Source organism: Cucumis sativus, chromosome 6, assembly GCF_000004075.3.
Source record: "Cucumis sativus cultivar 9930 chromosome 6, Cucumber_9930_V3, whole genome shotgun sequence".
NCBI lineage: Eukaryota > Viridiplantae > Streptophyta > Magnoliopsida > Cucurbitales > Cucurbitaceae > Cucumis > Cucumis sativus.
In genome coordinates, this window is record NC_026660.2 from 9,250,971 (window position 1) to 9,265,407 (window position 14,437).

The window sequence follows — 14,437 nt, forward strand, 5'->3', positions numbered from 1 at the left end:
GGTGCATAATGAATACATTATGATGAAATTTGCACTCAGTTAAGCTGATTTTGTTTGGTTTAGATTATGAATTGATGAATAATGCCTATGAACTATGATGTCGTCTTTATTACTTATGTCTCTTTCTCAGTTTTAAAAGGCCTTGGAGAAACTGCCGTTTGTCAACCACTTTTCCCTAATTTAGACTAAAGTCTAGAGTAGATTCTTGAATCATCAATATAGGTATTTGGAATCGGGAAGAACACTAAAATCAGCTCTTCAAAAGTCCTGATCAAATTTAAAGATATTAATGCATTGTATCATTTTGGGAAGCTTTGGACAATGGAGACCATCCAACACTAATTTCTAAAATTTTATCTTTTGGACAAGGTATCCAGAGGGATAATTTTAGGCCTCCAGGGATTGTGTTTACATTCGGGAATGTAAGCATGAGGCAAGATGTGAGGGAGGGAAGTTTGCCTTTGTTAGTTGGTTTGGTTCCTGTAAGTTGAGTTGTGCACCTTTTCATTTGACAAATGGTAAACACCAAGGATGTAGGGTTCTGCTAATTTATCCTACATATTCTTTAGTTTATGTTTTGGTTTATATTGCAATCACCAGCGGCGGTGACAGCCGACGGGGATTGCCATTGATGCTAGAAGGAGAAGATGGAAGGAGAAGGAGAAATAAGAGAGAGAAAAAGAAGAAAAAATAAAACATGTTTCTTAAAGTACAATAATTAAAAATTAGATTCATTTTTAATAAAAAACAGGTGTTATGTTGGCTTAAGTAAAAAACTGATAGAGGGACAAAAAATGCTACCACGTGCAAATCTCAAGTAAAATTTTTAAGTTTGAGAAGTCAGAGACCCAAATGCAATTTAAATCGAACTTTTTGATAAGAGGTACCTGTGCTATTGTGGACTTCCTTTTCAAGCTTGTCAATATTGATGTTTGCCATTGGTCATTTTATGGATATGATTGTAATCTTTGCTAGTTCTTTTTTTATTGAACTTCATGCAGATTTTTGCTCGAACAAAGTTCTTTTTATATCTACTCTGGACTTTCAACTTATATTTCCTTCTTTCTAATCGTGTATACGAAGGTTATTCATTCTCAACAATTGGGTGAGTTTTGTTATTTTAGAATATTAAGCACATTTGAATGAGGTTGAAAGAGTTTTTTTTGGTCTTCTTCTCTAGAATTACCTACTACCAGTACTTATATTTGGTTTACCATGGATAGACTACGGTGGTCATACTTGGACAACTTTCGAGGAACATTTAGGTGGCAGATTTGCTTTAACTTTGGTAATTTCATATTCTTTATTCACTGATAATGGACCTATTTTTGTGGTTCCATCCTAGTTGACGCATTAATATCATTTGGTGAACTCGGCCTCATGAATGTCATGTGATTTTGTATATTTTAGTCAGGGTACTCTCTCTCTTTTAGTTTTAATTTTTAATTTTTTAATTTTATTTTTACGAATGAGTTTGCTCTACTCTGTTTGGGAACTGATAATATGTGTGTAGACCAAGTTCGGCATGGTATGAAGTAGTCTGTCCCTTCGATTTCAAGATTATCTCAATAATGTTTGTGTTGAAGCATCTAAAATCAATCATACCAATCAAACTAATTTTATTTTGAAAACTTAAAAAAGTAATTTCCTTTCTATATTTATTTATTTGTTTATTATTATTTTTTATTTTTTTTATAAAACTTTGGAAAATTGGGAAAACCAAGCATAAATTTCAAGAACATATAACAAAAAAGGAAACCATTATTAAACGGAGCCTAAATAATTTGATAACTTGAGAAATTGAAATCTATTAAATCATTGGTCGTCTTTTCAATACCTCCTCGCGGTGCTCCCTCTCCAAGGATTTCAAGAATCACTCTGTGCGAGAGATATAAGCCTAATTGGCCATCTTTGTATTTCTTGTACTTCTTTTGGGTTGTTAGTTTTGCTTTTGCTTTTGGATATTACATATTTGTTTGTTTGTTTTAGCTCATTTGGATATGATAAGGGTGCTAAGGGATTTCGACTTGGTTAAGATGTCCAAATGCACCTTCTGATCCTTGGTTTATATGCTCATTGTATAATTCTATTGTACTATGAGCTTCTATCTCATTATTAATATTATTAATAAAGAGGCTGGTTCCTTTTTTAAAAAAATGGTGAGTCAGTCATTGCTGCTTTAAAATTGGAAAGATAAATGTTTAATCAAAGCAAAAATCTATAGAATTGTTCATTCTCCTTTTCTTTGTTCAACAAGTTTTTCTTCCTATGAAAATAGTGTTGAAAACTATAGAAATGAATATCCATCTGCTATTTTAATGTTTCATTTGAATTTGGTTCCAACAGTTGTTCTGCGCATGATAAGCTTTGGGTATGATTACCATTGGGCATATGACCATTCCTGTTTTGATCAGAAGGTATATTTGCATTCATTCTTGTTTTCTTTTTTCGATAAAGATATAAATTTTCATCGAGGATAATGAAATAAAAAAGGGTGAACAAAGATCAGCACACAAACAATTCAACTACAAGGAAGGCTTCCAACTTAGCAAAATGTTGCCAAGAGAATAGTTACAAAAATACTTTGGTTTCGAAGCCCAAATAGAAACATGGAATCTCCTTTACTCTTGACTTTTTCTTTTGTAGGAATAAGTCACACGAAGTTTTAGCCATAGATTGATTTAGATTTAGAATACCTCTTTGTTGGATACCTAGATTAGTATAGGGTAGAGGTAAAAGGGTAATTAGATTTGTTGGTAGTTAGTTGGTTATAAACAGGAAGTTGGGGAGGGAAGAAGGGTATGAAGAATTTGGTGAAGAAATAGGGCTGCATCATTCCTTGAAAGAGAGGAAGGGCAGAGGTTTAGGGGTCTTTTTTACTTGTTCTTTTACATTTTTTATATTGTAATTCTGTTGAAGGCATCAATAAAATAGAAACACTGTATCAGTGTTCTATCACTCTTTCAAAGAATTCTTTAAAGACTCCTTCCAGCTCACCCTTAATTAAATCCCAATAATCCTGGAAAAAAAGCCATAGAGAAACCATCTAGACTAGGGGATTTGTTCCTTTCACATCCGAAAACAGCCCTTTTTATCTCCTCCAAAGAGAAAGGAGCCACCAAATCTGCATCGTCCCTAGAGGAGATGGGGCACCAATCAATGCCATTAACAAAAGGCTTATCTGTGACAATGAGCTTGTAGAGAGGAGAAAACAGAAAGAATCACTTTGCTAATCTCTCATTTTTAGCGTATTCCCCATTCTCTAAAAGCAGAGGGCCGATTCTGTTCTTATTTCTTCTACCACTAGCCACTATGTGGAAAAACAAATGTACTGTAATCTCCCTTCTTGGCCCACGATAGCTTTTTGACCCCAACTTGGAAGATCTTTATGAATCAGCTCAGCAAGCTCCTCTTTTAAAGAATCTCTTTCTTTTTTTAACACCCAATCCAAGGGCCCTCAACTTTTGCATTATCCAACTCAATGGGAATCTGCATTCATTCTTGTTAATGGGAATTGACCTTTTTGTATGTTCCATTTGTCACTGTAGTTTGTTTTCTATTAAAGATGTTTTGTTTTTATTACCAAAATCAACAATCATTAGTATTTTTTTTTACTACTACTTTTATGGGCTCAGAACACACTGTCAAATCTCGAGGGAAAAAGTGATTTGGTTGATGAATAATATTTTTTTTGAACAGTGACAAGCTTCTTTATTAATGTAAAACTCAAAGTACAAGAGAATCATACAATGAGAATAATAGAGAAGTCTAAAAAGTTAGGATTAGGAGGCTCACCCGGAGGTCAATGGAGTTTTGGAACATTCAAAATCGGGGGAAAGCTGGCAAGGTCAACCGCTTCATTGTGTAAAGCTGTCATGATTCACACAATAGGTCAATGGAGTTTTCAAAGTCTTCAACCACTAGAACCTTTCTTATGTTACTTGGCGGATTCAACTTTTCAATATCACCAAAGTTTAAGAAGATGTTTCCTCTCTTGGCGTCTTTGATTTCTATCGTTGAGGGCATACAACCACAAAGATTCTTCTTGACTTTGATTCTTGCTTAACTACAGTTTGTAAGGTTGAGTGTCTCCGAGGCTATGTGCTCAAGTCCACCAAAATGGTCTCCAATAACTTCAAAGGTTCTCCTGCACCAGTAATCCAAAGGAAGAATTTTAATTTTCAACCATCCTCCAAATCCTTTCGTGACTATTGGCCGACTGTGCTTGAGCTTGTGACCCATAGTTCAAATTTAAGATGAAACGAGCCCATTGACTGCCATGTTCCATCTCCACTGATGTAGTCCTTGATTGAGACTAATGAGGGCATTTTCATCAAAGAGGGGACTAATAACAATCTTAGTTTGAAATAAGAATTCCAATACTTTTCGAATTTCTCTTCAGTTGTCGAGCGCAAAAAGCTTAGTAACTATCCAGAGCTGATCGAACTTCGTTTGAGCGACTTCAAGGTTCTTGATCACCCATTGTTTCTGACTTTCTGCCTTTGGTGTTGGGGGAGGGGAATGGCCGGCCGTGTACTGTTTTTCCCTTTGCCTAGCTGCCTTGCTGACTTCCTCTGTTTCGATCTGTGAGCCTGAATGGTTAAGGTCCTTGGATTTAACCTTCTCTGCATAGCTTGGTTTGTCTGTCAATAACGGGGAGGGGTTCTTGGGTATATTACTTGAGTACCACTTGACACAGTCCTCTTTTGCTACAAATTTATTCAGCATATTGCAAAAAGACATCCAACCTTCCTGTTTTTCTCCTTAGCACACTCTTAAATTGGAATGATGTTCTGAAAAAGGCCAATAATCAGGGCTTAGGACCCAACCAATCTTTGCTTTGAACTTCGAAATCTTCAATCTTCCTCGGTCAATCTTGCCAAATTTTTTAAAATAACCATCCGCAGGTTTTTTTAGTAACTCAGATAATGCTGTCAAAATCCATTGGAGAAGGTTTTTAGAAACTGATAGAATTATGCAAGCTTCCATATTTTCAATGTGAACACAACCTTCCTCATTCCAAATGCAATAGTGCGACCATCTTACTTTGCAGCTAACTACCACCATTTTGTGTTTTGAAACTCGTCAGAATTGGCTGGAAGGAGACGCCGACAACTAGTTAGGGGAGAAAGGGGAGAGAGATCTTACCTTAGAGAAACTAAAGGAATTCCCAAATAGGTCTCTAGTTGCCACCTAAGAAGCACAAACAGTTTAGTTTGGATAGCGTGTGCATGTCCGATACACGTCGGACACTTGGTATCCTATTGGACGCTTGCTAGTCCAACAAATGTATTACACTTGCATAGAACACTGTTGAGTAGACTAAAAAGACACATATATGACAATAATAACTTTTTAGAATGGAATACATCAAGTTAAGTCTTTTAAGCATATAAATGCATCAATTCATTTACTATGAATGTTTTTTACTGTAAAAATGATATATATATTTTAAAAATGAATATTTTAATAAATGTGTTCTTGTGTGTCATGTCCTAGATTTTTAAAATATGGTGTGTCGCTGTGTCATGTCGTATTTGTGTTCCTGCTTCTTAGGTTGCCACTGGTGCATTTTCTTTGTGGTTTTAAAATTTATGATAGAGGAAAAACAGGGGAGTTTTTTAAAAATAAGTTTGATTATCAAGTTTGCTTCTGTTTGCACTAGAGTGAGTGTACTGTTATCCTATCTTTGCTTCAAGACTGTCGATGAAGTCATTATTTTTTTCCTCAAGCATATCTAGTCCACTTAATTAGATCTCATTGTATCTCCTCTTGTGATTCTTTCTTCTTTTAGTCATTAACCTTATAATTCTTAACAAGCACAAAAATTTTGGTTTCTCTGAACGAAAATGCATTGCCCCCCCCCCCCCCCCACCTCCAAAAAAAGGAAAAAAAACTGTTCTTATTGTATAGATTTTGATGATTGCAGAAGCATAGTCAACGTTGCGAGGTTTGTAGATCAGGAGGAACTTGCTACCAACTTTTACAGGTTATTTGTATGTTCACTGAAGGTTGAAGTATAACTTTACTTTTAGTTTTCTTCAAAAAAAAAAAAAAATTATTTATAGTTACTGGATCATCAAAATGATGAGGCCTGAGGGTTTTGTTTGATACGTCCAAATACTTGTCTTTTTACCCAGGAAAAAGGAGTCCAAGATGACAAATTTACATTTACCATATACCTCTGCTACTTGGTCTATGCGCCTCTTTATCTGGCTGGGCCAATTGTTAGCTTTAATGCCTTTGCCTCGCAGGTCTACCCTTATTTGAATGCTTCTGATTCTATTTTAACCTTCCTTTCCCTTCCATTTGCAGTTATGGTTTTGGTTCATTTTATTTTTTTATTTCCAAATTTCACTAAAAGATCTTTAAGATGGAGTAATTATTTCTTGTTGCCTATTGGCTGAAATTTCATTATTTTCTTGTAGCTAGATGTGCCACAGAATAACTACAGACTTAGACACTTGGCTTGGTATGGTTTACGTTGGACATTCAGTTTTCTCCTAATGGAACTAATGACGCATCTATTTCATTACAATGCCTTAGCTATCAGGTGAATTATATACAAACAGAGGTGTTAGCAGCTCCTATTCTATTTGAACAGTGTAGTAACTTTTTATCTTATTGTCAGTGGTTTGTGGAAACAACTATCTCCACTGGACGTGTTCATTATTGGATATGGGGTAAGATAACAACACAAACGATTATCTTGATAGAAACTCTATGGTAATTACTCTATTCATGACATTTGTCTTAATTGGAATGCTTATATTTTCTACATGTCATCATGTTATTGAGATACTAGGGAGGATTTCACTTGTATTGGGATGTGATGAGTATATGTGAACCTAGTTGACATATCCGGATGCATTTATTGATCTTAAGATTCTGGATTCTGTGATTCATGTATTTTTTTCTCTTTTGTTTCATTGTATTTGGAGCACTAGTCTCTTTCCATTTCATCAACGTAAAGTTCGTTTTTGTTTCAGGAAAAAAAAAAAACTTACTAGAATGAAAGTTGTGAAGAATACATGAGATGAATTTACTGAAAGTTCAGTTTAAATTAAAACCCACTAGAAATCTGAAAGGACCAACCAATGATTTAACCAAGATTAATATGAATTTACTCTCTATCCTACCATATCAATCTTCCTTTCTTATAAATGTATCTTTGCAAGAAAGGGGGTGTTGATTTTCACTCCTTTTCGTGAAGTCTTCCAGTTCTGATTTTGCTATGTAAAAAGTTCTCAATTGCAAAGTATGCTAAACATGTTAGAAATAAGTAATATAAAATTTCATAAGGATTATTCTAACTTTTTGTGATAAAGAAGCTTGTCTCCTTTTCAAAAAAAATATTTATATATATAAACTTTTGTTTACATTGAATAAACCATGCCTTTTCATGAAAGTTGTTTTCATTTTAAGAAAGAAAGATTATATTTACATTGCATGCCAGTCACATGATACGTCCACGTCTGTAGTTCTGATGGTTTACTTTTGGAATTGTTTTGATGTGTCAAATTATAGTCTTGGGCTCTAATATTTTTGGAATTGATCTCTTACTTTACTTTCAGCCAATCGATAGAACATTTTCTAATTACTTTGGTCTAAGGTAGATATCTTCTATCACTCCTCTTGTCATTTTGTATAATGAAAGTTTTTTCCTTTTTTTTTTTCAAATTTAAGAAAATAATACAATAGATAGATGAGTGAAAATGAATCCAAAATTTAACTGTTATCAATGTGAATGGCCTGCAGTTACCCTCTAAGATACATTCTCGATTCCTTGAATGATTGAATTAAGTATTTAACACTCTTACGGTGTGACATTTTTACTGTGACAGGTCTTAAATTTCATGTGGCTTAAGTTTTTTCTCATATGGCGCTACTTTCGCTTCTGGTCTCTGGTATGTGACCTGTTAGTGTTTCATGTACTGTTTTCCATAGATATTGTGTAAAGCATTATCTACTTTCTTTGACCTTGTTCAATCTAAGCCTTTATTGATTTAACCCTCTTATTATAATACCATCCACTTCCCCATCTCAGGAGTTGGGACTAAATTTGCAGTCCATACCGGTTTATTATTCATTTTTGTTTGAGTGGTTCATTTATTGCGTTATTATAGATATGTGGCATTGATGTCCCGGAAAATATGCCAAGGTGCATCAATAATTGCTATAATTTAGAAGGATTCTGGAAAAGTTGGCATGCTTCTTACAACAAATGGCTTGTCAGGTGTAGACTTAGATTCTTGATTTTATATTTCTTTGGATATTCTATTTCTTTATCTGACTTGAAAATTTCTTGTCATGTCATTCAAGGTATATGTACATTCCTCTCGGGGGATCCAAAAGGAAAGCATTCAATGTCTGGATTGTATTCACATTTGTTGCAATCTGGCATGATTTAGAATGGTAAACGGAGCATTCATATTATCATCCATGGTCCATTCAGTCATTTAAGATGGAAATACAGCTTATGTATGGTTAATATTCCATTGATGCAGGAAGCTCCTATGGTGGGCATGGTTGACATGTTTATTCTTTGTTCCTGAAATGATCGTGAAGTCAGCAGTGAGTACGTTCAAGGTGATATTTCTTTTCTGTTAGTTCATTTACAGTGAATCACTATATTAACCTCAATATTCCTACGTTATTCTTTCGCTCATTTAGCTACAAAATCAGTTTTTACTACAGAAGGATTTCAGGGTTGTATTCTCTTCTTGTCCGATCTAAAAACCATTGAAAAGTATGCACTGTAGGTGTGCCATGAGATACAAGAATATATACAACAAACAGATAAAGAAATTTTATAAGTGTACTCAAACAAGTACTAAACCGTAAATCCCTGAGAACGTAATTCTCTTTTCACATGCAGCTATTTCCTAAAAGAGACAATCCTGCTGTCACTTCAGGGAATGGGACACGACGCAGACGTGATAACACACAAATTTCTGAAAAATGTAGGAAACATGCTTTGAGGGGGAAGGAAATAATCAAGTTCAATTAATAAGGCTCGAGGAATTGAACTAAGAATAGTATTATGACAATAAGGACAACAGACTATTCTATATATATATAGGGTTTAGGTATAAATATTCTATAACAAATTAACAAGGATAAACGATGTAACCAAGTTCAATTAATAATACTTGATGAATCAATTTGTAGATATGTGATAAATGAAATCAGCTGCAAACTGAGAGACAGAGGCTAGAAAAACTTGCTAAGGAACACGGATGAAGGTTGAAAACATGGAGAAAGGAGAGAGGAGAGAGCATATTGAGGGGGTGGGGGTTGTGCCTATCCTTTTTTGTCCCTTTCCCTCTTCTCTCTCTCTCTCTCTTTCCTGTTTAAGAAAAGTGTGGAAAGGGAGGAAGGGGAAATAAAAGAGAAAAGTAAGGGGCAAAATGGGGGCACCCCCATTGATGGAAAAGGAAAGGTTGTGAGGAGGGAGAAAGAGGACTAGAAAAGAAAAAGAATGAAAAGAACATTAAATCTATTATTTTATTTTAAGAAAACAAAGAAATTGTTTTCTTGATAAAATTGGATTTTCACATCAGTTTTATGTTAACCAAAAAAAAAAAAAACTGATGGTAGGGGCCAAATATTGGATTTGTAGATTCAGATATTAAAACGCTAGTAAACTCAAACTTCGAGGACCTAATGTGCAGTTTTCCTAAAAAGTCGTATATATGCTTCATATTTGTAGATATCTTATGTATAAAATTATTTGAAGAAAATATGGCTGACCATGTAAATTTACTAGTAATATTTTTAAAGTTGAAGGGGTTTACTTCCGAGCCTACAAATTAAAGTATTCTTTGGCAGAGACTTGAAAGAAGTGGGAATTTGTGTATTATTACGTTTTGGTGTCTGAATAAAGGTCTTTCGATAACTATATTGCTTACTACTGTCATTGCTAGTTGGAAAAGTCTTGTTACCCAAGTTAGCTTGGTAGTAGAGAATGTTTTATTTTCCCTAAAGTTTTATTCTTTCATTCTTTATAAAAGATCTTGTTTCCTTTAAATTGAAAATGTCTTAGCAACTCATCTTTTATTACCGTCGTTATCAGGCTGAGAGTGCTATTACAGAGTTTGTTGTCCGAGAACTTAGTGCAATTGCAGGTGCCATCACAATCACTTGTCTCATGGTACGCCCATTGCTATCTTATCAGAGTTTTTTATCATTTAGTTCAAGATAATCTTTATGTTTTTTTTAGTTCAATACCATGTAGAGGTGTGGGGCTCCGAACCTTTAGCCTTTTGAACAATTCAAAGTATATACCTTAACCAGTTTATGTATACTTAGGTTGGCATTTTAAATGTTCCCAATTTGATCGATCATAGTATTTTTGTGTAGTCAAACATTCCTTTCAAGAAAGGGAATCAAATACTGCATTTGCTTATGTCAGGTAGCCTAACGATCTCCTTTATGCAGGTTGCAAACTTAGTTGGATATGTCATTGGACCATCGGGCATTAATTCTTTGGGATCTAGATTCCTGAACAAACAAGGTTCATTATTAGTAACGCATAAGAATCTTTCGTTCTTTTATTTTTTCTTGTGAAGGAAGCAATTATCTAATATGAAAAAAGAACTTATGAAGCCATTCTGACCATACGGAGTAACAAATTTTTACAGGATTTCCTGTTCTTGGTGGCATGTTTGTAACGTTTTATGTGGGGACAAAGGTAATGACAAAGATCTACTCGTTCTTTTGAAAATCAAGTTATACTGTATCATTTCCAGTGTGGAACCTTTTGTTCTTTCGTTTATTTATTATTATTATTATTTCTTTTGGCAGCTCATGTTTCACATTCGCGATGCTGAACGAAAGAGGTAATAAGTGTTTGTCAGTGATATTAGACAAACCCTACAGCAGTGTAAGAGTTCAATTTTGAACCTGACTGTTGAAACATCGACAATGGTAAGTGAGCATATGATACATGATTCAGTAGGTCAATTTGCAACGACATTCTCATTCAGGAGTCTCGAGACTTTAGAATTTTTTTAAAGAAAAAGTCTAATTTCAATAAAATGAATATAGGATTATTTTTCTCACTTTTCATGTTGCAACTATCCCCAATTCTTTTTGTTAAACTACGAGTAAAAGTATTTGTACTTCATCGACCACCAAATTGGAACTGCTAGAAAGAGCTACCTCATTTAACGGTAAATTCTCTGACGTAGAGAACAGTTAAAAAAATATATATAAAGATACATACATAGGTACATAGCTACATACATAGATACATATGGATGTATTATATTGTGTATCTTTAGATTATCCTTTTATTGAAGATTTGAAAATTTAGGACATTGGGGTTTCTTCTATAGGTATTAGGCAGGGTTGAAATGAATCAAGAAACTGAGTTGGTAAGCCAAAATTGTTCACATCAAACTCGGTTGATGGAGTTGCTGGAGAAATTTTTTTGACTGGTTCATCAAAGAAAACCAGGGAATGATGGTGCGTGTAATGTCCTAAACTTCCCTCAAGATTAATGTACTTTTGGTTAAATAATAAAAATTACTCTTAGATTTTAGAAATATTTTTATTGTAGTCTTAAATGGAATCATCAAAATTTTGTTTGTTTTAAAGATATCCATAAGCAGTTAAAAAAATACTCTCATTAATCTAAACTTTACCTAATTTTCTCACTAACACAAAATTTTAAAATAAAAAAAATTAAAACATACTAAAATAGTAACTAATCAAATAAAAAAAAGTATTTAACTATTAATATATAGTAAATTTTTTGAAAATACCCTTAAATTCTGTAGGGTTTAAAAAATACTCTTATACATTCTTTCAGAAGTAAAAAGAAATATCCTTCCTTATATGTAGAACACGTCTCTCTTCTCTCTTCTCTCTTCTCTCTTCTCTTTCAGTGCAAATAAATAAATAAATAAAGAAAATAGCAAAAGCACGGAAGGATTTTAAGAGCTAAATGTATACATTTATTTTATTTAACTAATTATTATTTTAGTATGTTTTGTAAATAAATTTTTATTTTGGATGTTGAAAATTTTAGTGTAAGAAAATGAATTAATGAGAGTATTTTTTTAAAAATAAATAAATTTTAAGGATATTTATGAAACGAGGTATTCTTGAGATAAAACTACTTTTGAAACTGAAAAAATTTATGGATATATATATATATTGACTAAAATCACACTTAGTTTTCATGTTTTCTTTACTGTTGAGTTTTTTTCTTCTTTTTTTTTTCATTTTAAAGTTAGGGCTTTAATTTTCATTTTTTATTGTGTTTAAAAAAAACAATTCTGGGTGTATTATTTTTTAAAAATGATTCACAGTTCCAATAATTCTCAAATCAAACTAAACTGGCAAATTAAAAGTTCTTAAAACTATATGGTTTGAGATTTTTAAATGAAAAGTAACCAAAAGTCAAACGAAGGCAAGTCAAACAAAAGTTCTATTTAGTCTCAAGTTTGGGTAAGATGCAAGTCAAATGAAGGCATTGGAGGAGTCAATAATAAAGTTGTTTTTGATTTCTCGACATGTTTTTCATCAAGTCGTGTCTATACATGTTGTTGTTGGCTCTTCTATAAACCTTCTTTCATTTTGTTCGGTCACTCGTTCTTCCCTTAGTTTGATCATCTCTACCAATTCTTCCTTGTTCGTATTCAGTCAATAACAATTAATAAAGATTCATTAATCTTTAGCATCTAGTTAGGATAATTAATCTTTGAAAGAAGGTGGTTGTGCTTATGTATTTTATATTTTAGTACAACTTTTGTACTGGGATTATTCCCATCAATATTTGAGAGCATATCCTCACTTTGCATCCTTCTTTACATAAGATACCACAAAATTAGGAGCAAAATAGGAATTATCAAAAATGGATTTTCCAACATTTATTATTATTATTTAAGAAATAAAAGTCGATGCACTTATATTAAAAGTTTAACTTATTTCGAAAATTGTGATTTTAATTTTAATTTTTTATTAATGGTTGAAAATGTACCTTTTAAATTATATTTTATAATTTTTTTTTAGTGAAATATAAACTTTTGTGATCTAATACAATTCTAAATTTCTCTAAAAATTGCAAGTTCATCACTCCATCCTTATCCTACAATTTAATATAGTTTTAAATTTGGTAAAATTGGCAATTTGATTTAATAAACGAACAAATTGTAAATGTCAAAATAAAAATTTAAAAATTACCCGGAATTTCATGTGATAACAATTAGATTTGATTGCCTTTCAAATCACATTTGGCTTTGATTCAAATTACAACCTATCTAAACCCTATATTTTTAATTTTGAAAATAGAATATTACCTTCTTCAACGATGACCGTTGATTTACCACATCTTTGATCTGCACACTTTAAATAAAGCCCTAATTTTCTTCCAATTCTTTCTTCTTAGTTTTTGGACATACAAAATCCACAAAAATATGAAGAACCAAACGAAATAAAAAAGTACCCATATTTGTATTAAAGCCCATTAACGACCCATCTTGTTTATTAATGGGCTTCCTCTCCAATATCCTTTTTTAGGAAAACTCTATATAGAAACCCTAAAACGTTTCTATATAAATGCGCGTCGGCACCATTTCTTCTTATCGATCTTCTTCTTTTTTTTTCTTGCGTTGTGTTTTTGTTCTTCGCTTCTGTCTATAGGTACAAGAGTTTTCATTTTAGGGTTTTCTAGAATCTGTCTGTGTACAATAAGCCGATGCTCTGGAATAAAGGAATGAAGGAAGCATGGTAGTGTGCACAGAGATCGAATTCACAGGTCAACATGTCTGCTCCCTCTGATTCTTTCTGATTTGGGGGCCTGGTTTAGACCTACATTTCTCATTTCCTTCTCTTAATCTCTTGTTTACGATCGATTTATTTGCTTCATCGCCTCTGATTTAATCTAATCTGATTCGAATTGGCTGCAATTTTACCCTAGGTTTCTCGGTTATGTTAATAACTAATTAGCTACAGATTTTTGTTCTTGGGATTGATTTTCAAAGCTTGCTGGATCATTATTGAGGCCTTCGGATTAAACAAATTTGAGTAGCCTGATAGTTTAATCTGTGTTATTTATTGTAATGGTGGAAATGCCTCTTTGAGTAGCCGTATGAACATAATTTAGGGTTTCATATTGTGCTTAGTTAGGAGGCAGACAACAAGGTGTTTTTATACCTCGAGGCCTATTTGAGAGGATTTTCTTTAACATCATCGTGAATTTTCCTCCAAGCAGGCTTGCACATTCAGTTTTTTAAGTTTTAAATATTATGCTGAAAAGATAATGTGTTTGTTTGTGAACAAAAGTTTATTTTGAAAATCCATGGAGGTTGAATTTTTTTTCTGAACCATTTATTCAGTCGTTTGAAGAGTTTAAATTAGTCTTTCGAACTTGATTATTCTTACAGAAAGCTAATGAAAACCTTTTTGACAGTAGAGTTGATGACATAGC

General features: G+C 33.1%; 1 protein-coding gene and 2 non-coding genes across 7 annotated transcripts in view; all 3 read left to right on the plus strand.

Annotated features, from left to right (window-relative positions):
• The window catches only part of LOC101222081 (putative membrane-bound O-acyltransferase C24H6.01c), a 14,615-nt gene extending 3,475 nt beyond the window's left edge, over positions 1-11,140 (plus strand). For 3 of the 5 annotated variants that reach the window (XM_011658659.2, XM_011658661.2, XM_031887292.1), the window contains 15 exons: positions 1,002-1,105; positions 1,224-1,288; positions 2,347-2,417; positions 5,930-5,989; positions 6,141-6,254; positions 6,429-6,553; positions 6,632-6,683; positions 7,845-7,907; positions 8,127-8,236; positions 8,323-8,415; positions 8,508-8,589; positions 10,076-10,153; positions 10,441-10,516; positions 10,644-10,693; positions 10,807-11,140. In XM_011658659.2, the coding sequence (XP_011656961.1) occupies positions 1,002-1,105; positions 1,224-1,288; positions 2,347-2,417; positions 5,930-5,989; positions 6,141-6,254; positions 6,429-6,553; positions 6,632-6,683; positions 7,845-7,907; positions 8,127-8,236; positions 8,323-8,415; positions 8,508-8,589; positions 10,076-10,153; positions 10,441-10,516; positions 10,644-10,693; positions 10,807-10,845 (1,182 nt within the window). In that variant the 3' untranslated portion in view covers positions 10,846-11,140. Of the gene's footprint in view, positions 1-1,001; positions 1,106-1,223; positions 1,289-2,346; positions 2,418-5,929; positions 5,990-6,140; positions 6,255-6,428; positions 6,554-6,631; positions 6,684-7,844; positions 7,908-8,126; positions 8,237-8,322; positions 8,416-8,507; positions 8,590-8,878; positions 9,474-10,075; positions 10,154-10,440; positions 10,517-10,643; positions 10,694-10,806 lie in introns of those variants that run through there. The other 2 variants (XM_031887291.1, XM_011658660.2) reach the window with 2 other exon arrangements.
• Positions 11,141-13,721: 2,581 nt separating this feature from the next.
• On the plus strand, positions 13,722-13,826 carry LOC116404850. Its single transcript, XR_004217948.1, has one exon. It is a non-coding gene; the product is annotated as a small nucleolar RNA snoR100 (small nucleolar RNA).
• Positions 13,827-14,120: 294 nt separating this feature from the next.
• LOC116404853 lies at positions 14,121-14,233 on the plus strand. The gene has a single exon (XR_004217951.1). It is a non-coding gene; the product is annotated as a small nucleolar RNA U19 (small nucleolar RNA).
• The last annotated feature ends 204 nt before the right edge of the window (positions 14,234-14,437 follow it).